This window comes from Mus caroli, unplaced genomic scaffold, assembly GCF_978045245.1.
Source record: "Mus caroli unplaced genomic scaffold, Mus_caroli_1 scaffold_10, whole genome shotgun sequence".
In the NCBI taxonomy this organism is placed as follows: Eukaryota; Metazoa; Chordata; class Mammalia; order Rodentia; family Muridae; genus Mus; species Mus caroli.
The window spans coordinates 19957393-19983528 of NW_028227265.1; the positions used below are offsets into that span (position 1 = coordinate 19957393).

The 26136-nt window shown below is 48.9% G+C and overlaps 1 protein-coding gene across 6 annotated transcripts in view; it reads right to left on the reverse strand.

Moving 5' to 3' along the window:
• Pmfbp1 (polyamine modulated factor 1 binding protein 1) overlaps nt 1-26136 on the reverse strand; it is a 59435-nt gene that overhangs the window by 4534 nt on the left and 28765 nt on the right. For 5 of the 6 annotated variants that reach the window (XM_021170690.3, XM_021170695.3, XM_021170691.2 and 2 more), the window contains 13 exons: nt 21192-21362; nt 20499-20609; nt 16016-16142; nt 15768-15925; nt 13185-13425; nt 8092-8281; nt 7795-7948; nt 6443-6610; nt 6046-6183; nt 2259-2423; nt 1543-1710; nt 1061-1228; nt 58-161 (listed from right to left, as the gene is read on the reverse strand). In XM_021170690.3, the coding sequence (XP_021026349.1) occupies nt 58-161; nt 1061-1228; nt 1543-1710; nt 2259-2423; nt 6046-6183; nt 6443-6610; nt 7795-7948; nt 8092-8281; nt 13185-13425; nt 15768-15925; nt 16016-16142; nt 20499-20609; nt 21192-21362 (2063 nt within the window). The remainder of the gene's footprint in view (nt 1-57; nt 162-1060; nt 1229-1542; nt 1711-2258; nt 2424-6045; nt 6184-6442; nt 6611-7794; nt 7949-8091; nt 8282-13184; nt 13426-15767; nt 15926-16015; nt 16143-20498; nt 20610-21191; nt 21363-26136) is intronic. The other variant, XM_021170694.3, reaches the window with a different exon arrangement.

Consider the following 26136-nt stretch of genomic DNA (forward strand, 5'->3'; position numbering starts at 1 on the left):
TGGTTCTCAGTTCTTCCTGGCCTTGGGACCCTCCCTACCTCTGTCTCAAATACTCACTTCTGCTCCTTTGCCCATTGCTCCACGTTGTTCATAATCTGGTCATTCTCCCGGCGGTGCCTACAGGTTTCTTTGGGTGTTAGCTTTGCTGGCGGGGAGTACGGCTTTACACACAGGAAGGGAAAACAAGACTATAAGGGATGAGAACACCGACTGCTACCTCCCCCTCCCCCAAATACTGGATTCTTCTGTCTGAGAAAAGAAAAAAAAATCAGCTCTGCTGTCCAACCTGAGGCTAGAGCTGCCACATGCAGAACCTGCGTACCTCCCAGTGGTGACACCTCGGAGGAGGCGCTGTTCGTGGCTGATATGTCCACCAATAGTAATGATTCTCAGGCTAACGGCAGTGGAGTGACTTGTTCTAAAACAGCAGTGTAAACCCAGCCAACGGAAGAAGACAGCCAGGAAGGAGAGGTGCTTCTTTTTCAGTTGAGCAAGGGCCCTGGGGTCTGCCATGGATGTCCCTGCTCTGGTTGCTGGATGTGTGGCTTGTCTAGAAAGCTTCTTAACTGCTTGGATGGCAAAAACTAGCAGGACATGCTCAGAGGGCAGCAAACCAGGGTGTGTGTGTGTGTGGGGGGGCATCTTTGTGAGTGGAAACTGATGTCCCAGTCTTTTGCTGGGACCAGGCTTTGTCTTGGTTAGAAATGACCCAGAAGTATCCAGACTCTGCTCCCTGCTGAATAATGCATGCATGCGTGTGTGTGTACACGTGTGTGTGTGTATGTATGTGTGTGTGTGTACGTATGTGTGTGTGTGTATGTATGTGTGTGTGTATGTATGTGTGTGTGTATGTATGTGTGTGTGTGTACGTATGTGTGTGTATGTATGTGTGTGTGTATGTATGTGTGTGTGTATGTATGTATGTGTGTGTGTGTGTATGTGTGTGTGTATGTATGTATGTGTGTGTGTGTACACCTGGTTCCTTCCATCCTCCCACCCCCCCCAAACTGCCCAGTCAGGAGGGGTGGAGAGGAAGTGACAGAATCCAAACTGTGCCCACCTCTTTCTCATCTGCAAGGAGGCTCTCTCTTAGGGTCGCCATTTCCTCCTGGAATTCTCGGAGCTGTGACTCCTTAGCTGCCAGCATCTTAAGGTCACTCTGGTGCTGCCTCTGCCACTGCAACACCTGGTTGCTCATCTCCTCCAGTTTCTTGTCAAAGTTGTGCACCTACTCAGGAGTGCAAAGTGAGGGGATTGGGGAGGGGTAGTAGGGACGGGACCAGGCAAGGAGGAGAAGACTGGCTTGGGGGGAGTGCAGGGGTGTGTGCCTTTAATTTCCAGTGACCAGCAGAGGGCGCCCCTGCTCTGATCTTCCTTCCTTGCCTGCCTGTCAGTCCACAAGCGGAGAAGGTGGAGTGAACCCAGCAGCCAAAGGGTACTGGCTGAGTGCTAAATAATTCTGCCTGCAAAAGGTGACCTTGTGGACCTCTAATAGGAAGGGAGCCCGAGTGAGCATCCCCTCCCCCACCCCCAGACTCTGACCTCTTGCTCGCTCTGCTGTTGGAAGCCCTGCAGTTTTTTTAACTCCATATTGAGCTTTTTCATCCTTTCCTCGTAAGCCACGATTTCATCTTCCAGTTGAGCTTTCCTCTCCTGGGTCTGTTGCAAGGAGCGATTCAGGTTCTTTGTCTCTGAGGTTGCCTGAGTGAGCTTTCAGCAGAAAACAGAGTGGATTAGAGTGGCCTCCAGGGTCCTTGGTCTTCTCTGCTGAGTCTTTAGTACAGAAGGTCCCAGGCCCTCTCTGTGGTGGTGCCCATGGTCAGGTTGCAGGTGGTCCAGAGGGAAGGGGAGGGAGAGCTGGTGGCTTTCACCTCTCTTCCCAGTCTTTCATCCCTCCTCATTCCATTTCCAGTTTTTTTTTTTTTTTTTTTTTTTTTCACCGATCTGTAGACATGACCACCAGAGACGGGGCATGGATTCCCCTGACAATCCAGACTTTGGGGGAAACCCTGTCTGTGAATCACCAGTGAGCAGGAAGACTGGTTCGATATTACCATCTCTGCCACCCTACCACGAAGCCGAGGACACCAACTTATAAAACTAAGAGAACGCAGGCCTTCGTTGGACAGACCGCCCTGTCCGTGCAAGGGTTAAAAAGCACTGAAGAGTGTCAGTCATACAAGAAATTGACTCCTGTCCACTTGTAGCCCCTGAGTTTCTTTGACTACTTCTTTGGCAGAGAGTGGGCGTGGCCTTACCTTCTCCAGGGCCTGTGTCAGGTCGTCCTGGCAGTTGCCCGACTTCCGCACAAGTTCCTCATAAGCCTCTTTACTAACCATGTTCTGGAAACAGTTCTTCTCTTTCTGGATAGCCGAATCCAGCTGTGTCTGCAGAATCATGATGGAGTCTTTCTGGCGGGCTATCTTTAGGGAACAAGAACATCACTATCAAGGCTGTTCCTGGCATGCACAGATGCGCGACTGTAGGGGGCAGACAGGAATTGGGCTCTTTGTCATAGCTGCTGTTGTGCATGCACACATCTCCACCTCCCTGATAGGAAGAGCAGAGCCCCTTCTGAGCTGCTTGGTATCTCTCCAGCTTCGTTTCCCTTTATGGCTACCATATCGCCAATATTAAAAAAAAAAAAGCTCCGGGACCTGCTAAGTAGATAAGATATGTTTCATAGATGCAAAGCTGTCTGTCTGGGCTGGGGAGATAGCGCTGGGGAGATAGCTTGGTCCATACAGTGCTTTCAAGGACTTGCGTTAGATTCATAGAACCTGTTTTAAAAAGATGGATCTCGGGGCTGGAGAGATGGCCCAGTGAGGACCCAAGTTCAATTCCTTGTTCTCACATAGTGGCTTACAACCATCTGTAACTCCAGTCCTGGGGGATCTGATGCCCTCTTCTGGCTTCCGTAGGCATGCATGTGGTTCACAGGGATACATGTAGCCAAACCATACATACATTTATATAAATTTTTTTTTTTTTAAAAGATGCTGGGTATTGCAGTATGCTCTTATAATCCCAGTTCTGGGGACGTTAAATAAGTAACCCTCTGGGATTCACAGGCCAAGCAGACTACCCTGTTTGGTGATTTCTAGGTCACTGAAAGACCCTGTCTCAGAAAAAAAAAAAAGTCAGATGACAGACGAGGAATTTATCTGAAGTTGTCCTCTGGTCTCCACATGCACCACACATATATGTTCACGAATGCCCATGTGCACCTGCACACACGCAGAACTAGAACCCAACACCAGCTCACAGATATGATTCAGCATTCTGCCTACCCAGCCCTGTATGTATTTTGGTCACCTCTGCCTCCTTGTTGGACCTCAGAGCCCAACACAAAATAGGCACGAAATAGTTGTAAAATAAACCGTAAGTTTTCAGGTGTTTAATTAGAGATTCAAATATTGTATGGTGCAAGGGGTGGGGGTCTTACTGGACACAACTTTGGCAGTTTTTTTTTTTTAAACAATTTTGTGGGCTGGCAAGATGGCTCAGCAGGTAAGAGCACTGACTGCTCTTCTGAAGGTCCTGAGTTCAAATCCCAACAACCACATGGTGGCTTACAACCATCTGTAATGAGATCTGATGCCTTCTTCTGGTGTGTCTGAAGACAGCTACAGGGTACCTACATATAATAAATAAATAAATCTGAGAGAGAGAGAGAGAGAGAGAGAGAGAGAGAGAGAGAGAGAGAGAGAGAGAGAGAGAGAGAGCAGGAGCCAAACTAGAAACACAAAGAGGAGTCACAACTATGATTACTTTTGCTATAGTACTGAGTTAAGGAGAAAGATGCTATTACCTTCACCATAAGAAGTAGGCATTTGACAGAATTCAACACCTATACTGACAAACCTCTAACGGAGGAACTGAAGGAAGCCAATAAAGGCAGCACTAAGCCCATCGGGCACATTGTACTGAAGCCGGCGCGTGGCCTTAAGAGCAAAGGACAAGATGCCTACTAGCGCTGCAGCCTGTCATCAAACCGAAGATACCGCCCAATGTGATAAGGCAAGACAAATAAAACAAAGATAAATATTACAAAGAAATATTTAGAGAACCGTGTTGTTTACAAATGGTCTAATTATCTTACTAAAAAACGACCCATGAGCTGGAGGTGTGGCGCGTGCCTTTAATCCCAGCATGTAGGAAACAGAGGTGGGAGGGCCGTGAGTTTGAGGCCAGCCTGGGCTAGTGAGACCCTGCCTCAAGATAAATGAGTTCATGGGCCTAGTGTACAAAAGACCTGGGGCTTCATCTCTAGCAGCGAAGATGCACGTACGCAAGCGCACACCTCGTGAGAATAAACAGAAAGCCGACTGTAATGTATAAGCAAGCTTACAAAATATAGTGGGGACGCGAGACAGTCAATAAATTCAAAAGTTCTTACTTTTGAATAGTTCCTTGTTTTCAAATAGCAAAAATTCCAAAATAGAATATAGAATATTGATGAAAGGAAGTACATCTTTAGAAAGCAAACTTAAGCCATTTCTGATAGCTACCATTGATTCGGTGGATCTATCACATCTATGGGAAATGCTTTTTACAAAAGTTGAACTTAAAAAAAAAAAGTTGAAAATGAGCTGGAGAGATGGCTCAGCAGTTAAGAGCACTGACTGCTCTTCCAGAGGTCCTGAGTTCAAATCCCAGCAACCACATGGTGGCTCACAACCATCTGTAATGGGATCTCATGCCTTCTTCTGGTGCATCTGAAGACAGCTATAGTGTACTCATATACATAAAATAAATCTTTGAAAACAAAGAAGGCTCTACCTTGACTCTCAATGATGGCACCCTCTTAAAAAAAAGTTGAAAATGTTTACCACCACCCCCCCCAAAAAAAACCCCAACCAGATCCCCTTTACTTTTGGAGCAGAGGGATTCTGATATTGGCGTTCTTTCTTCTAGATCTACACGGCTAACTTTTGACATCAGGCTCATACTGAACATTCCGGCAGCATGCCTTAGACAGAAGGAGTCTCCCCTGGAAGCAGAGCGACCAAGACCTCCAGATTTGCTGCTCCAGAGGACAAGACTCCAGGAATGCCAGTTCCTGCCACCATACACTGTGTAAACTCAAAACTAGTTAGTGTCAATTACAAGTGCAAGGTCAGCCCCTCAGTTCTCAGGGGCAAGATATGGCTGTTGGTCACATCACCACTGGCTCAGACATGTGACCTTCTTGTTACCACAGGGCGTCACAAAGTGCTGTTAGGAAGGGCTCAATTTAAGCTTAGAGTTGTCCTGCGACTTCAGATTTTTTTGTATTATGAAAGATTCAGGGAGGCCTGGGTTTTCATTTGTAGCTCAAGAGACTGGTCTTCTAAGTACTATGTATTTTTTTTCTTGTCCAGAAAGGTATAATATATTCCGCTGGGGGAAGCATCACCTTGCGTGCTGGAGAAAGACGGCTTGCATTAGAGTTTGGATGATCCAGGTTCAAACACTCGTTCATCCCATCACTTGCTAATTAGTGGCCCTGGGATTCAGCCTTTCTTTCCTTTGTAAATGGGGGATCACAGTGATGTATACTCTGTTAAGAGGGACGTGGAGGGAGGGTACATCCTCATAAAGAGAATGAACAAATTCAAGAGCAGCTCCTGGAAGAAGTCACAGCCCTGTGCCTTTCATCTGCAGAACGAAACGCGAGCCAGAACCAAAGGACCCTCGCCTGGCACCTTTCTGTGCTTTCCAATTAGGTTTGACGGTGTTCTCTCTCAAGTAGCTCCAAACAACAGAGTTCAGAGTTCTTTGTCTAATTTGGAACGGTGGAAGATTTGGTGGAAAATTCCAGGTAGTTTGGGGCAGGGGTTCCCCAAGTACGAAAAGAAACCTTTTACTTATGGAGGAACCAAACCGCACCCTCCTCATTTCCCACCTCAGATACCAGCATCTGTAGCCACCTCCCTCACCCATTAAAAGACAGGAGATGAGCTGCCAGGGCCTCAGCGCCTGTAGCCAGTGAAGGCAGAGAGAAGAGGACGGTGGTGCGAAGTCGAAGTCGAGGATCCCCTCTTTGGGGCTGCTTCTACTCACTTCCGCATTGAGCTCTTGGATGACTTTCTGGGAGGAGTTGTATTTGTTGAGAGAGGAGTCCAGGTGTGAGGAACGGGAGTTCAAATCCGCCTGCAGGTTCTCCTTCTCTTCTTCCAGCTTCCTCAAGTGCTCCTTTGCCTGCTCCCCCATTAAACAGGGAAGCCCACCCCATCCCCCCCAGACAGAGAGGGGTTAATCTGAAACTCCTTCCCTCCCCTCCCCTTCTCTGCCCTGTGGCTCCACAGAGCTCCTGCCTCTCCTCCTGACTGCTCCCCTTCTCTGCATCCTCTGCTGAGCTCTGAGCTCCCTGACTGAGTGGCAGGCACCCTCTTGCCCTCCTAAACCCCCCCCCCCCGCGCATGCGTAGTCTGATCTTCCCAGATCCTCTGTCTCTCACCATCTTCTCTTTCCTTTTAGCTTCTTGTCGCAAAGCCTCGATCTCTTCCTCCAGAGCTTTCTCCTGTTCCTTACTCTTCTTCAGTTGCTCTCGTTTCTCCTCCAAGAGCCCCTTTATCTCCAGAAGTTCCTCCTCTAGCTTCCTTATGGAGTTTGTTAGCTCCCTTTGCTGAAAGGGTAGGTGGGGAGAAGTCAGTTCCATACTATTGTATTTGGGGAAAGAAATCCAGACAGTTCTACACAAAGGAGGGGCCTCAGCAAATGTGGTAGGAACATTTACTTCAATGCTCTGTAATAACTAAACCAATTTATGTAAGGGGTCCAGTTGCTAGAATGGCGACCTTCTTGCCCATTTAACCAACTTTTTGAATGAAAAGCAAGGGCTGGTGAGATGGCTCAGTGGTTAAGAGCACCGACGGCTCTTCCAGAGGTCATGTCGTTCAAATCCCAGCAGCCACATGGTGGCTCACAACCATCTGTAATGAGAAACAAATAATAAAGAACCTTATGGGCCGGAGCGAGCGAGGCCTGGAGCAAGAGGGAGAAAGGGAAGGGGAGGGGTGGGTGAGCAAATCTTAGAAAGCACAAAATGAGCCGGGCGTGGTGGCGCACGCCTTTAATCCCAGCACTCGGGAGGCAGAGGCAGGCGGATTTCTGAGTTCGAGGCCAGCCTGGTCTACAAAGTGAGTTCCAGGACAGCCAGGGCTACACAGAGAAACCCTGTCTCGAAAAACCAAAAAAAAAAAAAAAAAAAAAAAAAAAAAGAAAGCACAAAATGGATGTGTTGGGGATCAGAGACTTTCAATCGATGGACAAAGGCAGCCTGCGACCATCAGAAGAGTGGTAGGGTCAGGAGGTGAGCATTTGAATACCAGGTCCCCAGTTGTTGGCACTGTTTTCAGGGGAAGGTTAGGAGGCATGGTCTTGCTGGGGGAAGTACGTCACTGGGAATGGGCTCTGAGAATGTAAGGCCTTGTCCTATTTCTGCTTTGTGCTTGTGGCTTATGTTGAGACCTCAAAACCATCCTGTTCCAGCCAGCATGTCTACCAATCCCTTCCTCACCCCCACCCCTACCCTGCCATGATGGACTCAGACCCACTGATGGACATAAACCCAAATAAGTAGTTTCCTTGGAATTGCTCTTTTATTACAACCAAGTAACCAATATGGCAATCTGCATTGTCCTCTGGTTATTTTTAAACAAAATCTTTGAAAGCACTTACTATCGGCCATGGGAACTGGTTCTTCATAAGTGGCTGGCATAGCGGTCTAACGCAAATGTCTGGAAAGTTATACAGACTGAACTACTCGGTCTCAGGCAGTCCAGGCTGCCTACCTGCTTGCTTTCTCACCTTTTGCTCAGAGACTTGGGTACTGTGAAATAGCTCATCTATCTTTCTTTCGTCTTCATCCAGTGTCTTCTGAAGCAGTGACTTTTCCTTCTCTGCATTCGAAAGCCTTCTCTGGCCTTCAGAGAGTTCCGAGCTCAGTTCCTGTAACCGTTGCCTACAGCAAGGTGGTCCCAGGAAGAACTTCAGAGCCTGTGGTGCTGGGCTGGGGAGATGGTCCCACCCTAGGACCTGCCATCTTACTACCCTCCTTCTGGGCCGCTGCCAACCTGTGGGGCTGGGGGGCTGGGGCCTGGGTACCTGTTGTGTTTTCGTTCCTCCTCAATTTCCGAAGACGACTCCTGTAGCTTATGCAACTGGCTCTGCAGATCCTTAATGACTTCTTCCTTCCGCTTGTCCTGGAGAAGGCAGTTCTCGATTTTCCGATGAGCATCCTCTAGGCTGCTGGCAGAGAGGTGCGCTTCCTCCTTACTCTGGGCTAGATTCTGATCTGAAGAAGCCAAGGAGGGCTCCGTGTGGGAGGGAGCGCATCGAATGCTTGGTCAGGGCTCACTAAAGACTAACTCTCTTATTCCGTGAAGCATGCACTTCAGTTCTCAGCCTGTCTTTGCCTCTCCTGATACCATCAGGAGCTCTGCTAAATTGTCTGCCTTCAACTACCCGTCAGCCATGGATTCCTCCCTGACTAAAATGAAACAAATTGCTAGAAACTGTTCAGTATCTCCTGTGTAGCTCATTCTGCCAGTAGGGACACATCCTGGTCCTCAAGGAGTTTAGTCTGGTGAATATTATGATTATCCACCTATTACAGAAAATACAGAAATGTCATTCACTCATTCATTCATTCATTCATTCATTCATTGGTGCTGGGGACCAAGCACACACAAAGCATAGCACATGTTCTGCCACCAAGCTACATCCCGGCCTGAGAACTCTGCTGTGCTAAACTCACCCAGTCCCTGGACTCAGCTGCGACAGATGTGGATGGACTTGTGAGGAGGGAGAGAGGCTGACTCACACTTAGGAGGAGGATTGTTCTAGGGAGGGGATTGTTGGAACAAATGTACTGTAAAGAGCTTGCGGGAGAGGGATGACTGGTTAAGCTGGGATGGACAATGGGAGGCTGCGGCTGGGCAAGAAGGTAGATCAGAGGGCGATCAGAAGCTTGACGATGGCCTGAGAGAGATGCTGAGACTGGAGGCAGTAACCAGAGACCCGTGGACGGGAAAGAACACATTAGGAAAGTCCCAGGGCAAAGTTGGGCACAGTGGTGTAAACTGGAGGCAGAGGTAGGAAGAGCCTTAGGGGACCAACCTGGTCTACACGGTGCATTTTAGGCCAGCCAAAGCCACATAGTGTGACAGTGTCTCAAATAAATGAAGACAAACAAACAGGAATGTATTTGATTGGAGAAGACTTCCAGCAATATCCTTCCCACCCCCTTCTTCCGCTGAGGAAAGAGGCCTGGTTGAACTGTCATTGGGGATTTTTGTGTGTGTGTACACACATACATTATATTTTTTTGGGGGGGGGGTTGAGTGTGTTTCTTCACCCTACTCTTGTTTAAACAGAGTCCTCCCATTCCTTTCTTGAAGTGCTCCAGTCTGGTATACTGGGAAGAAGAGATGGTGTCTCTGAAGAAGGAATCAGATATTTTGTAAAAAGGAGTCAGGAAGACTTAAAAAAAAACCATAAAAACAAGCACAGAAGAGATTATTTTCTAGTTTGGAACAGCTGTGTGTGTCTGGGGGGGCAGCTGTGTGTGTGTGGGGGCAGCTGTGTGTTTGTGTGGGGCAGCTGTGTGTGTGTGGGGGGGGCAGCTGTGTGTGTGGGGGGGCAGCTGTGTGTGTGTGGGGCAGCTGTGTGTGTGGGGGGGCAGCTGTGTGTGTGTGGGGCAGCTGTGTGTGTGGGGGGGCAGCTGTATGTGTGGGGGGACAGCTGTGTGTGTGTGGGGCAGCTGTGTGTGTGTGTGTGGGGCAGCTGTGTGTGTGTGGGGCAGCTGTGTGTGTGTGTGGGACAGCTGTGTGTGTGGGGGGGGCAGCTGTGTGTGTGTGTGGGGCAGCTGTGTGTGTGTGGGGGGGACAGCTGTGTGTGTGGGGACAGCTGTGTGTGTGTGGGGCAGCTGTGTGTGTGTGGGGGACAGCTGTGTGTGTGTGGGGCAGCTGTGTGTGGGGGCAGCTGTGTGTGTGTGGGGCAGCTGTGTGTGTGGGGGGACAGCTGTGTGTGTGGGGGGGACAGCTGTGTGTGGGGGCAGCTGTGTGTGTGTGGGGCAGCTGTGTGTGTGGGGGGACAGCTGTGTGTGTGGGGGCAGCTGTGTGTGTGTGGGGGGCAGCTGTGTGTGTGTGGGGGGCAGCTGTGTGTGTGTGGGGGACAGCTGTGTGTGTGTGGGGGCAGCTGTGTGTGTGTGGGGCAGCTGTGTGTGTGTGGGGCAGCTGTGTGTGTGTGTGTGTGTGGGACAGCTGTGTGTGGGGGGGCAGCTGTGTGTGTGTGGGGCAGCTGTGTGTGTGTGGGGGGGGGACAGCTGTGTGTGTGGGGGCAGCTGTGTGTGTGTGTGTGGGGCAGCTGTGTGTGTGGGGGGCAGCTGTGTGTGTGTGTGGGACAGCTGTGTGTGTGTGGGGGCAGCTGTGTGTGTGTGGGGGCAGCTGTGTGTGTGTGGGGCAGCTGTGTGTGTGTGTGTGGGGACAGCTGTGTGTGTGTGGGGGCAGCTGTGTGTGTGTGGGGGGACAGCTGTGTGTATGGGGCAGCTGTGTGTGTGGGGGAGGCAGCTGTGTGTGTGTGGGGGCAGCTGTGTGTGGGGGGGACAGCTGTGTGTGGGGGGCAGCTGTGTGTGTGTGTGGGCAGCTGTGTATGTGGGGTGCAGCTGTGTGTGTGGGGGGGACAGCTGTGTGTGTGTGTGGGGCAGCTATGTGTGTGTGGGGGACAGCTGTGTGTGTGGGGGCAGCTGTGTGTGTGTGGGGGCAGCTGTGTGTGTGGGGGGGCAGCTGTGTGTGTGTGTGGGCAGCTGTGTGTGTGTGGGGGCAGCTGTGTGTGTGTGGGGGGGCAGCTGTGTGTGTGTGGGGGGGCAGCTGTGTGTGTGTGGGGCAGCTGTGTGTGTGGGGGGACAGCTGTGTGTGTGTGGGGGCAGCTGTGTGTGTGTTGGGCAGCTGTGTGTGTGTGTGGGGGGGGACAGCTGTGTTTGGGGGGGCAGCTGTGTGTGTGTGGTGGCAGCTGTGTGTGTGTGTGGGACAGCTGTGTGTGGGGGGCAGCTGTGTGTGTGTGGGGGCAGCTATGTGTGTGGGGGGCAGCTGTGTGTGTGGGGGGACAGCTGTGTGTGTGGGGCAGTTGTGTGTGTGTGGGGGCAGCTATGTGTGTGTGGGGGCAGCTGTGTGTGTGTGGGGCAGCTGTGTGTGTGGGGGGCAGCTGTGTGTGTGTGTGGGGGGAGCTGTGTGTGTGTGTGGGCAGCTGTGTGTGTGTTGGGGGACAGCTGTGTGTGGGGGGCAGCTGTGTGTGTGTGTGGGCAGCTGTGTGTGTGGGGGGCAGCTGTGTGTCGGGGGGGACAGCTGTGTGTGGGGGGCAGCTGTGTGTGTGTGGGGGCAGCTGTGTGTGTGTGGGGGGGGCAGCTGTGTGTGTGGGGGGGGGCAGCTGTGTGTGTGTGTGTGTGGCAGCTGTGTGTGTGTGGGGACAGCTGTGTGTGTGTGGGGGGGACAGCTGTGTGTGTGGGGGGGCAGCTGTGTGTGTGGGGGGGCAGCTGTGTGTGTGGGGGGGACAGCTGTGTGTGGGGGGCAGCTGTGTGTGTGTGTGTGTGGCAGCTGTGTGTGTGTGTGGGGCAGCTGTGTGTGTGTGGGGGACAGCTGTGTGTGTGTGGGGGCAGCTGTGTGTGTGTGGGGGCAGCTGTGTGTGTGGGGGGGCAGCTGTGTGTGTGTGGGGCAGCTGTGTGTGTGGGGGGACAGCTGTGTGTGTGGGGGGGGCAGCTGTGTGTGTGTGGGGGCAGCTGTGTGTGTGTGGGGCAGCTGTGTGTGTGTGGGGGGGGACAGCTGTGTGTGGGGGGGCAGCTGTGTGTGTGGGGGGGGCAGCTGTGTGTGTGTGGGGCAGCTGTGTGTGTGTGTGTGGGGGGCAGCTGTGTGTGTGGGGGGGCAGCTGTGTGTGTGTGGGGCAGCTGTGTGTGTGCGTGGGGGCAGCTGTGTGTGTGTGGGGGGCAGCTGTGTGTGTGGGGGGGGCAGCTGTGTGTGTGTGGGGGGGCAGCTGTGTGTGTGTGTGGGCAGCTGTGGGGGGGGCAGCTGTGTGTGTGTGTGGGGGCAGCTGTGTGTGGGGGCAGCTGTGTGTGTGTGGGGGGCAGCTGTGTGGGGGGGCAGCTGTGTGTGTGGGGGGGGACAGGGTGCTGAGGAGATGCTGTCCTCCAAGGCAGGGTTGATTACAGCTGCAAAGTTTCTGAGGAGGGAGCTCATGGAAAAAAAGTGAATATGGAACTGGAGAGGGTGGGGGCAGCGCCTGCCGGGATGGAGGACTCTGGACGGGGCATGGAGACAAGGAAATATGTGTGAGGTCTGTGTCAGACTGAGAATATATATAGAATTTATATAGGATTCTATAAAGCCAAGGGATGAGTGGGTGCCTAACCCTGTCAGGGCAGAGCTATAGAGAGAAGCCTGGTTTTGGATCTTCTCGTTACATCCAATTCACCTAGAGTTGAGTGCGAGTGGCCAATGCAGTGAGTTTTATGAGCTCTCAAGGTTGTATAACTATCAAGATAAGAACATTGTTCCCGAGCCAAGTGTGTTGGTGCACACCTTTAATCCCAGCACTCAGGAGGCAGAGGCAGGCAGATCTTTGTGAGTTCGAGGCCAGCCTGATCTTCAAAGACAGTTTCAGGATAGCCAGGGCTGTTACACAGAGAAATTCTGTCTCGAAAAATGAAAACAAACAAACAAAAACAAACAAACAAACAAACAAAAAACACCAAAACCACCCCAAAACACTGTCATCATCTCAAAGAAACCCCGGTACCTAAGGTTGAGAAGAGATTGGTGAGCGGAGGAAGCAGTCTCCTCGGAGAGGGGATAACACATGCTATAGAACAGAGCATGTGTAGGAGCCAAAAGGAGTGGGCAGGATTGAAAGCAAGGGAGAGGGAGGGAGAGACAAGATATGTGAAGGACTTGGAGAAGACAGAGCCAAAACACAATGTTGGGAAGCAAATGCAGAGCCCTGTCCTCTCTGGGGCATTCATTCATCTAAGGTGGCTGAGGGAATGGTGGGACCAGGAGGCTAGAGCAGGGGCTTCCGAGGGGTTCTGGGTTTAAGAGGCGAGAGTTCAGGAGAGTCGAGGGAACTCCTGGGAGCTACAAGATGAAGCCGTGGGGGTGTGGAGAGAGAGGGTTGGAAGTGTGGTGGGGCAGTGTGAGCCTGGGTCTCACCTGACACCTTCAGCTGCTCCCTGGCCTCCTCGAGACTATCCTTGAGCTTCTGGATCTCGGCCCGCAGGGCCTCACAGTCTATTTTGGATGTGCTTTGCCTAGCTTCTTGGAGGCTGGTGTCCAGTTCTTTGGTCGTACACTGTAGCTTCTCCAGCTCTGCCTCTTTCTCCCTGAGGCTGTTCTGCACCTGCATCAGGTTCTTCTCCAGCTCGTGCAGCCTCTCATCCTTGTCTTGGAGCAACTGAGGAGGGCAAAGAAGAGACGTTGGGAGAGGCCCACGTACCAGCCATGGGTCCCGTCACAAGTTATACGACATCTCCGTGCACACCACTGGCACACAGTGCTGGGATGTCCCAAGGAGATTCTGCCTGGGCTCCTTGCTATGCCATTTTGGGTTCCCTCAGGCTATTTTTCACTGAAGCAACCAGATGGGAACTTTCAGATTGCAAGCCAGAACTACCTGTGTTCAAAACCCTCTGCTGGCTCCGTCCTGACTTGGAAAAAGGCCCAAGTCTTTTTTCTTCTTTTTTCTTTTTCTCTTTCTTTCTTTCTTTCTTTCTTTTTTTTTTTTTGAGACAGGGTTTCTCTGTGTAGTCCTGGCTGTCCTGGAACTCACTCTGTAGACCAGGCTGGCCTTGAACTCAGAAATCCACCTGCCCCTGCCTCCCAAATGCTGGGATTAAAGTCGTGCGCCACCACTGCCCGGCCAAGGCCCAAGTCTTTACAGCCACATCCCAGGAGGCTCATGATTTGGTTTTACTTAGGCTACCTGTCTGGCATTGCACGCAGGAGACCACACCCGTCTCAGTTTCAGCCTCTTGAACCTGGAGGGGTCTTTGTGCTTGCTGTGCCCTCTGTCTGGGCTGTTCTTCCTTAAGACACCTGCCTTCAGCTCTCTCTCAGAGTATTAGCCATGACACCATGGGGCCAACCTGGTAGTTCTGTCCCTGCGTTCCAATCTCTGCCCAGTGTCACCTTATCAGAGAGAGGTTCTCTAGTACCACCCAGTACAACAGCCACCAAGCTGTTTCAGGAGTTTGTCCGTCTCCGCTGCAGTTCTTTCAGGATTCACATGTTAATTTTGTTACTCTCTGGGACCCATCTCCATGTGCAACATATGGTGTGAGTGCCGTGAATCCAGGGTGGTAGCATGTTTCGTGGTGTGTGTGTGTCAGGGCGTAGAACTGTGTTTAGCATATTGTAAGCACTCAAGAGCGCTGAATGAGGTGGCTGGAGAGATGGCTCAGTGGTGAAGAACATCGACCACTCTTCCAAAGGTCCTGAGTTCAATTCCCAGCAACCACATGGTGGCTCACAGCCATCTGTAATGGGATTTGGTGCCCTCTTCTGTTGTGTCTGAAGACAGCTACAGTGTACCCATAGAAATAAAATAAATACATCTTTAAAAAAAATAGGCTGAATGTATGTACCTACAGACTCTTTGCTTTTTTTGTTTATTGCTCCACTTTTCTGGATGCTTCTAGTTTGACTGGTGAGTTTCAGCCTTATTTTAACACATGAGGTTTTAATGATGAAAAATCGACTTATTCTTTTTCATTGCACCAAGGAAAGTAGGGGGTTTTGATTGTGCTGACCATTAAAGCTTGTACTGGTTTCAAAAATCTTCTTGTTATTGGCAACTGGTTCTCGGCTTTTCCAGGAGCAGGTTTCTTTCTTTCCTTCCTCTTTTCTTTTCTTTTCTTTTCTTTTCTTTTCTTTTCTTTTCTTTTCTTTTCTTTTCTTTTCTTTCTTTCTTTTTCTTTCTTTCTTATTAGATATTTTCTTTATATACATTTCAAATGCTATCCTGAAAGTTCCCTATACCCTTCCTCTGCCCTGCTCCCCTACCCACCCACTCCCGCTTCTTGGCCCTGGCATTCCCCTGTACTGAGGCATATAAAGTTTGCAATACCAAGGGTCTTCTCTTCCCAATGATGGCCGACTAAGCCATCTTCTGCTACTTATGCAGCTAGAGACACGAGCTCTGGGGGTACTGGTTAGTTCATATTGTTGTCAGGAACAGGTTTATAATGGTGATGTAGGCTACAGCATGGCTCCACTAATGTTCCATATGCTCAGATTAATATATGCAAAAGATCACTGTGAATGTGTGTGTGAATGTGTGTGTATGTGTGAATGTGTGTGTGTGAATGTGTGTGTGTGAATGTGTGTGTGAATGTGTGTGTGTGTGAATGTGTGTGTGTGTGTGAATGTGTGTGTGTGTGAATGTGTGTGTGTGTGAATGTGCGTGTGTGTGAATGTGTGTGTGTGTGTGTGTGTGTGTGTGTGCATATGATTTGTTTTTGGACACAGGGGATCATTATGGAGCCTAGGCTGGCTTTGAACTTGTAATCCTCCTGCCCAGCCTCCTAAATGCTGGGATTACAGGCATTCACACCTCCCTGCCCAGCTTCACACCCAGTTCTCACTTGTTATTGGAAAGTTGTGTGAGCGATGCCTGGCTGGAGGAGTCCTTGGTCTCTAAAGCAGCCACCTAAGGCAGGGGAAGCTCCTGGCCAAGACTGGCTTTTCACCCTTGCCCCCTTGGCTGCTCCAATCAGGACCCATGGAGGGCTAGCTCACCTTGTCCTTCTTTAGGGACAGCTTCTGTGACTCTGTGTACTGTTGCTGCAGATCTTGCAGCCGGTACTGCAGGAAGACAGTCTCTTTGTCCTTCTTCTCGATGACGCAGGACGTCTCTTCCCGCAGCCCATGTAGATCTAGCTCCAGCTTCATCATGTCTAGTGTGGGTAAGACAGCGCTGTCTCAGAGGCCTCAGAGGCCGGGCGCCCTCAGGATCTCCCCGGCTGCAGCTCATGGGCCTCTTTTACCCTTCATGATCTTTTTCTTCTGTTCTGACACAGCTTCCAGTTCCATGCGCAGGTCCTTCACAAGGTTCTGGTACTCCTCCACGTGCAGGCACTGGCTGTCTTTCTGTTCTTGCAGGTGCTTCAGGATCTGAAGGAAGCAGAGCAGGATGGGAGGACAAAGGAGCCAAACTCCTCCCTCCCTCCGTCCCTTCCTTCATTCCTCCCTCTGTCCTTCTTCCTTCCCTTCCTCCTCCCATTCCTTCTCCCTCCCTCCTTTCCTTCCTCCCTCAATCCTCTTTCCCTTCCTCCCTCCCTTCCTCATTCCCTCCCTCTCTTCCTTCCTTCCTTCCTTTCTTCCTTCCCTTCCTCCCTCCCTCCTCTTTCCCCCTTCCCTCCCTCCTTTCCTTCCTTCCCTCCTCCCCTCCTTCCTCTCTCCATCTTCCCTCCCTTTCTTCCCTTCTCTCCTCCTCTTTCCCTTCTTCCCTCCCTCCCTTCTTCCCTCCCTCCCTCCCTCCCTTCTTCCCTCCCTCCCTCCCTCCCTCCCTCCCTCCCTCCCTCCCTCCCTCCCTCCCTCCCTCCCTTCCTTCCTTCCTTCCTTCCTTCCTTCCTTCCTTCCTTCCTTCCATGTTTTCTATTTCTTTAGTGTGTGCATGTGTGTGCAGGCACGTGTTTGTGTGTGTGTCTGTGTTTGTGTGTACACGTGAGCCAGAGGTTGATTTCTGGTGTCTTCCTTAATCATTCTCCACCTTATTTGTTTGTTTGTAATTTATTTTTGAGACAGGGTCTCTCACTGGCTCTCACCCACTTAGCTAGACTGGCTCCCAGGACCTGTCTCTGCTTCCTCAGCTCTGAGATCAAACATGTAACTTCAATATTTGTTTTTGTTTTTTTGTTTTTTTTTTTTGGTTTTTCGAGACAGGGTTTCTCTGTATAGCCCTGGCTGTCCTGGCACTCACTTTGTAGACCAGGCTGGCCTCGAACTCAGAAATCCGCCTGCCTCTGCCTCCCGAGTGCTGGGATTAAAGGCATGCGCCACCACGCCCGGCTATTTGGTTTTTTGTACGAGTGCTTGGTGTCAGAGTCAGACACCCATGCCTGCATAGCAAGCACTTTTGACTCAACCATCTCTTTAACCCTTGGAGGGTTGTTTTCTCTAAGGCAAAACGTCCATTGTCTAACCACCTGGGGATAGTCAGCAGAGAAGAGTCAAGAGGTCAGTGAGGGCACAGGGAAAAGACCTCTAGTGGCTGGAGTTCCTCAGGGGTGATGGAAATATTCTAGACTCAGACAGTGGTAACTGTTGCCTAATCTTGTGACTATACTAACCACCAATGTGTTGTTATCTCAATCTGACAGACATTTAAAATAACTCATCTTGAGCGGGGAATGGAAGACTTACCATCCTCACACAGAGTGCCATCTTGGCAACAATATATCTAATGGAGTTTCCAGCTAGGAACCATCCTAGGTACCCGGGAGAGTGGAGCACAGAACATAGACACAAATCCTTGCCTGGGGAAGCTGGTCTTTAGCGGTGAGAGACAGTGATGATAAGAGTGACCTACAGAGCTGGCCAGAGGTTGGTGAGGGCTATGGAAGATACTACAGAGCAAAGCAAACAGGGTAGTGTTCACAGGGGTGGCGGGAAGAGCGTACACTGCCTTTATAAATAGGATGGTGGGTTGACATCATTGGGAGGAGATCTCCATATAGGGACTTCCTGGACAAGGGTCAAGGAAGGCATGCTGAGATACCTACAAGAGAGCTTTCGCACAGGGACTGACTGGCCATGGACAGGGAACTAGATGGAGGCCAAAGAGGAGGATCGAAGGGTTATCATGGAAACAGTAGAGGAGGAGTGGGAAGAGATAAAGAACTCTGGTCCACCCCGTTGTGCTGGGGACAGGGTTTCTTCAAGTATTTCCTTTCATTCTAAAGAAGGCATTGCCTTCCCAGTGCCGAGGAGGCAGAGTGTGGGGCTGAGGCTGGAAATGGACTGTCTGGCATCCAGGGTCCTGAGGGAATTGTTAGGTGGTTTTTAAGTCAGTAGGGAGAGCTGCGGCATAAAGACAGAAGTGACAGCTAGAGAAATGCAGGGCAGTCACCCAGTGACCCTGTGTGGGGCTTCAAAGACTTACAGCAACCTGTGTCAACTGTGGGAAGGAGAGGTTTCTGGGAGAAGCTGATGTACTACTGACAGCACATCTGGACAAGGGGAAGTAAGTTTGGATAGAAAATACAAAATGGTGGGGGAAAGGTTGTTACGGCTAAACTTTATGTCAGCCTGACAAGATCAACAAACCTCTGAGAACGTCTATGTGACTGTTTTCAGAAAAGTTCAGTTAAGATGGCCGACCCACTGGGGATGTTGGGCTGGGGTTCTGGAGTGAATGCAAAGGAGAAAGCATGCTTGGGCTCCAACGTTCATCTCTCTCTGCCTCCTGACTGTGGATACAATGTGGCCCGCCACCCCATGGTCCTGCTGCCAGACTCATTGCCAGGAGGACACATGGCTACATTCGCAAAGTGTGGGTCAAAACAAACCTTTCTTCCCTTAAGCCCTTAAGGTGTGCCCTGCCAGGTGTTTTGGTCACAGTAAGGAAAAAAGTAATACACTGTTTCTCTCCTCTCTCTCCCTCGGCCCCTCCCCTTCCCTCTCCCCCCTCCCTCTCTGCCCCTCTCCCCATCTCTCTCAGAGAAGCAGGCGTGATTTCAAAGTGGCTATCGATGAGATGATGTTGTGTAGCCGTTTCCTTTGAGATTGAAACATTTCACCCTGAAGGGAAGCTTCTTGGACAAGAAGGTCAACAACTTAGACTAACTTCCAGATGGCAGTCCCTGAAACCGACCAGATTCACCAGGCCCCTCCCTGCCAGAGAAAGTGAAAAAGGCAGCCAAGGGTCTCTCTTAGACAAGACAACCTACAAGGACCTTGAGGCCAGACCAGCGGCCTGGAAGAAGCAGAAGTCAGCCGAGATATCTGGAAGATGCATAGATCAACTGAATCCCCTGGCAAGGATGCTCTCCAGGCTGTGCAGTGACCTCCAGGCTCCCAGCTATTGTGAGCTGTCACCCATGCTGGGGGAAGCTTTGGCGAGCAGCTATCTTTGAGACATTTCTGCTTCTGGAAGTCACCCCTTACCCATATTCTGGTAAGTAACCCTAAGAGAATGCATTGGCTCACCAAGCTGGACCTCGGTGGTCTCCACACTTTTGTCAATGGTATCCCCTATCTGAACTGAGATGCTCAGATGAGATGCGTATGTTGTGTCTCCCCAGGAAAAAGGCTTGTCACACAACAGATGGTGTCGCAGGTCCGGATGTGACCACCACCATTTAAACAGACAGGGATGACATTCGTCGTTCTAAGGATGAACCTCAAAGCTCAGTATCCATGCTACAGTCATCTGAGCTGCTGGGATTGCAAAGTCTTGAAGAGTCTGCCTGACCACTAGAGGTTGCCTTAGAGAGCCTGTGTGTTGTCTCCTTTCTTAGCCCCTTCTCTCTTCTTAACTGTGTGCTCCATCTCCATCCAGACCCATGCAAGCTTATGCATTCTCCTTAATATTATTAAGTTGGTTCTGTCATAGACATCATATGTAGGCATGACAGACTCAAGAACTCACCTCTGGGTCTATGTTTTGGAGATTTGTTTACGTGGCTTAACTTCTTGTTTATTATTTAGAATCAACTTGCAATTGCACTCCTAAAAATATTTTACGTGTGTGCACGTGAGTTTGTGTGTGGGTAAGTGTGTGTGAGTGCCAGTGCCCATGGGGGTTACACTCCTATGGCTAAAGTTACTGGAGGTTATGAGCCATCTGATATAGGTGCTGGGAACCGAACTTGGGTCCTTTGCCACTTGAGAGCTCTTAAGTGCTTGAGTCATTTCCTTAGGCCGAGTTTTGATACTGCTTTGAAGTTACAGAATGAGAAAGAAAAAGACGAATGGGCTTGTATTGATAACTTTCCCCATATTTTCATCTCTGGACAGATTCTATAAGTTTGTAGAGTCTGAATCTGTCAAGCCAACAGGAGTACTATCCTGCTAGGGTGTAGCCTTAGAAGTGGATAAGAAGGTGGGTTAGTTCTACAGTCTACCTAACGTTGCCACCGTCTTTGGGCTGGAGTATGTTATCCATAGTAGTTTTGGCGGGGCTGGCCAAGATTGCACAAATATAGAAGAACACTTACAAACCATACTATCAAAAAAAAAAGGGGGGGGGATGGGTGGAGAGATGGCTCAGTGGTTAAGAGCACTGACTGCTCTTCTGAAGGTCCTGAGTTCAAATCCCAGCAACCACATGGTGGCTCACAAATACCCGTAATGAGATCTGATGCCCTCTTCTGGTGTGTCTGAAGACAGCTACGGTGTACTTACATATAATAAATAAATAAATAAATAAATAAATAAATAAATAAATCTTAAAAAAAATCAACCAGAGAAACCCAGAAGCAGTCAATTCCCTCAGTCTAATCTCAGCGAGGAGCAAAGGGGCCCCACCTTTGTGATGTCTTCACAGTCTTCTGAGGAGGCAGGGGGATGCCGGTGGGTGGCTGTGTAGGAAGCAAACTCAGCTTGTAATTTTATCAACGCCTCCTCACGCTCCAGGACCTGCAAGAGATCGCAGGAGGCCAGTCAGGGTGATCCATCAGTAACACATGCTCTGGTGTGCAGTGGGCTCTTCCCTGCAGCGTACATCTGTGGTATAACTGTAGAACTCACAGTGCCCTTCCTCTGGGCTTGGGATCAAGAGGGAATCACACTCTTATTCCTCCATCAGGTTGTCTAAGTCACACAGAGAGGTTTGCCTCACTTCTGCCAGTGGCCTCTTTTTTTGGAGCCTTTCTGAATGTCTGTGCTTTATGAGGGCCGGTTTAGGAAGCAGGCTTCGGGGAGGTTATGGGAAGTCTAATTTACCAGTGGCCAAGAGTGTTTGATCGATAAGGAAGTTTTTTGTGGAGGGGGTGAAAGTATGAAGACTTCAAGGGAAATGAAGGAACATGACATTTGTGTTTGCTGTACCTCTTTAGGATATTGACTTGAATACGGTGGGGACACATGCCACCAAGAGTATGATCAAGAGGCAGGGTCAAATTTATGTGACATTTGAGGAGTCTTGGCTAAAGAGTTGGGGTGACTCCCCTGTCTCTCTGGGGAGTCTGGTAGGACAGGGTTCCAAAGTCAGGCTTGTACCAAAGAGTTGCTGCAGGCCAGTTTATTCCGAAGCTCCTGGATTAGGTCATCCTGTTCAGAAACCTTTTGCCAGACTTCAGACAGTCGCTTTAGGGTCTCCTGATGCTCTTGAATCACGCACGGAGAAGTGTAGATTCGAACCTTCGGGTGGTCTCCTTTGTTCTCAGGGTCCTGGGACATTTAAAAAGAATGAATTGGCTTTGTTTGAAATTTCCAAGTCAACTTCAGATCTTACTCGATGTTTGCAGGTTATTTGATCACACTGTGAACCCAAAGATTGTGCTATTTACTGAAAAAACAAAACAAAACAAAACAAAACAAAAACCTGTTTCTAGTGTGGCTCTGCCTTAGCACACACCTGCATTCCTCTGTTTGGAATGCAGACAGGCTCTTAGGGCAAACCTTTAATGTTTGTAGAAGGAAGCACCCGTGCTTGAAAGTGATGTCTAATTGAGTGGCAGACAAAGTGATGAATCAGAGAAAGATTTGACAGAATAGGATATGCCCAACTCTCAAGAGACAGGAAAGGGAGGCAAAGTAAGGGGCAGTTCAGAGAGGGAGAGAAAGGAAAGAGGCAGTCTTACAAGGACAGTTGAGCAGACACAGGTTGCAGAGCAAGAACAAGCTAAACACAGGAGAAGACAGAATGAGCCAGAGAATGAGAAGGAGCTAGAAGATTAGAACAGATTTCCAAAGTTAGTATCAGGCCAAGCAGAGCAATTCAGGAGAGGCCAAGAGAAAGAAGCCAGATTGAATCAGTGTAGACTCAAGATGAAAGTCCCTAACAGTCCTCAAGAGCATGTGTCTTCTGTGACTTGGGTCCCTCCCCTGTGATGACACCCTGTGTGGCCAGTGTTTTTGGTAGCTGTGAGTTGGTGTTCCAGGCATATCTCTGTGTATATCTGGATAGTTTCCTTTTACAAATGAGTGTCGCTGCACACTGTTTTAATGATGTGCTCCACGTGACAATTTGTTGAGGATTTCCCCCTTACTCTTATTTGCAGATCTGTTGTCTTCTCCCCCCTGCCCTCTCTCTGTGTGCATGTGTGCATGCATGCAGATATATGCATGTGTATGCTCACGTGTGTGGAGACCAAAGTCACCACTGAGTGCCTTCCTCCATCATTCTTGGTTTATTTTCTGAGACAGAGTTTCCTCCTGAACCTGCAACTCACTGACTTGCCTGGACTGGCTGGCCAGCAAGCCCCAGGGATTTCCCTGTCTCTCTCACCTCAATGCTGGATTACAAGAATACTTTCAAGGTTGACTTTTTCACTCGACTCCTGGGAATTGAACCTGGGTCATCAGCAGGTTAAGTACTTTACTGAGCCATCTCCTCCAAGTCTATCTTATTCTTTTTTTTTTTTTTTTAAATATTTATTTTATGTATGAGTATACTGTAGCTGTCTTCAGACACATCAGAAGAGGGCATCAGATTCCATTACAGATGGTTGTGAGCCACCATGTGGGAATTGAACTAAGGACCTCTCGAAGAGCAGTCAATGCTCTTAACCACTGAGCCATCTCTCCATCCCAGTCTATCTTATTCTTAAATTACTTTCAAATTAAATAAACATCGTGTCTGTCTTCTCTTTATACTGAGACCTTCTCGGCAAGTGTGTATTTCTCTTTGACACCTACATCAAGCCCTGTACCCTCTCCAGTTTTCAGAGAGGACAAAATGTACACATCCTTCTAGAACTTTTATCACATTGTAAATGGATCTATAGGGAAATGCGTTGTGTTGGATTTGTGAGACATAACAATAGATTTTGAAACTTAAGATGCCTTAGAGATTTACTCATGGTCCATGTGTGTCCATTCTCTGCTGTCTTTCAATTGTTTGAAAATGCATTTAGTCAGTTTCTTGTTGATGGGCACATGGGATATTTGTAGTTCTTTTCTAAAACAAAGCTGAACCGAACACTTTGGCACATCAGTCTTTGTGTACCTTTTGGCAAGTGTGTAGACTAAACGCCTAGAATTGGGATTGTAGTCTATGGCCCAAACCAAAACAGATATTATAGAACTGTCCTGCGAGGAGGCGAGCACACTGGACACGCTCATCAGTGACTGTTTGCCAGGATGTTTTTTAGTGTGTGTGTGTGTGTGTGCGCGTGTGTGCGTGCGCATGTGTGCGTGCGTGTGTATGGGGTGTGTGTGTGTATGTGGTGGCCAGAGGAAGACTTCAGGGGTCATCTTTAGAAATGTGTCCCACCTCCTTTAAGACAGGGTCTCATTGGTTAGAGTGGCTGGTCAGTAAGCAATTTGCAGGGATCTTCCTGTTGCTGATTCCCCCATGCTAGGATTGCAAGCAAGCACCGCAACACACAGCCTTTTTACGTGGGGCTTGAACTTTTTATCTGGGGGATTGAACTCAGGTCCTTGTGTTTGCAAGGCAGGTGCTTTCCTATGTGAGCCACCTCCTCAGCTCCACTATATCTAAAAAAATTTCTTTAGATAGCTGAAATAGTCCACTATTCATCTCGTCATCAGCCCGTGGCAGTAACGGGGAAACCGAGGCACATAGTTAGAATAGCTCAGGGTTCTAGTCTGGATGGCGGGTCTTGTCTCCATTAAACTTGTCTCCCTAACTCCCAAAGCACTCTAATTTCAGGCTAAGTTAGAAATAAGTTCGTGTTCACTGGGTGTGAAAGCTGCCCCTGAGCAAGCTGGAGAAAGGTCAGCCAGAAACCCAGAATTGATCACACATGATGCTCATGTAAATAATTTAGCATACGGGAGGTGAAGGGATGGAACACATAATAGAAAACTGAAGACACAGCAAGAAAATACCTATAGCTTCTAATATCATCTCCATACTATAGAATAAAAATGGAAATTGAGTTAAGTCATGAAAGAAAAATTCTTGAGTATAGATCTTTGGATGAAAAGTCTGTTAAGCTTGAGAGGTGTGATAAAGACTAAATGAAAACATCTTTAGTCGTTCCTTCCTCCCCCAGCCCCCCTCCCACCCACCTGAGACCAGGGAAAAGAGATGACCCATGACCTCTGAAACACAGGCTAGAGATTGACATCACCTGCTGGGCTTTGGTCCTTGAGCAGCACAAATCAGTGCAGCAAGGCTTTCAGAGACCCCAGGAAAGATGATTCGGTCAGTTTGTACATCCAGCTGACTAGCATTCGAGATTATGTCCAAACGATCTTTGGACAGACAGGAAAGTATTGCAAAAGCTTGCCACTCACAACCATTTTTGAAAGAATTAAGAAGAAATTATTATAGGAAAAAGGCAAGTCTGAGAATGTGGGTTGGGTAGAGACCCAACTAGGCACAAGGATGAGAAAACACTGGAGTTGTTTGTCATCTTAAAGAAACAGCCATTTCCTATGAGAGATGTGAACTGTTCCAAAGCCTTAGAAAGAGGCAGAAAGCTACTCACTCATCTCAGGATCACATATGTCAGAGACAAGAGTGAAAGGGGCTGGGGTTGTAGCCCTGGATTTAATTCCCAGCAAAAAATAAATGTAGACAGATAGATAGTTATATTGATAGATAGAAATTTAAACTGTCAAACTAACCTTGCTTCTTTAAATTTAATTAAAAAACGTTTTAAATGTAACATCGTAATCAAGTAGAATTTATTCCACAAACACAGGATTATTCTATATATGGAAATTTGTTAATACGAGGATATAGTGTCCATTTTGTTAAAGGACAAGTCTAGCCAAAGCTGGCTTTGACTTTCCTTTGTATCCCTGGTTGGCCTTGAATTTACCTCAGCCTCTCAAGTGTTGGGATTATAAGCATGTGCCCCCCATGTCTGGTGGTGACATAAACACTCATACCTTTGACTTGAGGAAGGCTTATTAGCAAGAGAATGGGTTTGTGCTTAGTGGTGAGATCTAGGAAGGAGGATGCTCTGAAAGGCAGCTCAGTCTAAGGAGACTAACAGGAAGCTAGTAAGCCCCGCCTCCCTTCTCTCTCTCTCTGAGACAGTCTCACTACATAGCCCTGGCTGTCCCAATTCACTATGTAGACCAGGCTGGCTTCCAACTCACAGAGGAAATATGCCTGCCTCTGCCTCCAAAGTGCTGGATTAAAGGAGTGTGCCACCATACCCGGCTTGAGAAAAATTTGAAGATAAAAGTGAAGTTTGGAAAAAAAAAATCCATGATGTTCAGTTGCAAATCTAGCAAGCAAGGTCAGTAAAGTGTCTGGTAAGAGATAAATTCTGCACACCAGTAATCATTCTTTTTTTTTTTTTTTAAAGTGTGTATATGTGTTTATCCCTAATGTGTATCTGTGTACCTTTGTGTGTAGTTCCTGGTGAGGACAGAAGAGGACATTAGATCCCCAGAAATGGAGTTACAGACAGTGTGGATGGTGGGAACAGAATCTGGGTCCTCTGCAAGAGCAGTTAGTGTTAGTAGTCTTAACTGCTGACCCACCTCTTTAGTCCCTATAATTCTTTTTTTTTTTTTGATTTTTAATATTTTTATTACATATTTTCCTCAATTACATTTCCAATGCTATCCCAAAAGTCCCCTATAGCGCCCCCCACTTCCCTACCCACCCATTCACATTCTTTTGGCCCTGGCATTCCCCTATATTGGGGCATATAAAGTTTGCAAGTCCAATGGGCCTCTCTTTCCATTGATGGCCGATTAGGCCATCTTTCGATACATATGCAGCTAGAGACAAGAGCTCCGGGGTTCTGGTTAGTACATCATGTTGTTCCAACAATAGGGTTGCAGTTCCCTTTAGCTCCTTGGGTACTTTCTCTAGCTTCTCCATTGGGAGCCCTGTGATACATCCAATAGCTGACTGTGAACATCCACTCCTGTGTTTGCTAGGCCCCCGCATCGTCTCACAAGAGACAGCTATATTTGGGTCCTTTCAGCAAAATCTTGCTAGTGTATGCAATGGTGTCAGCGTTTAGAAGCTGATTATGGGATGGATCCCTGGATACGGCAGTCTCTAAAT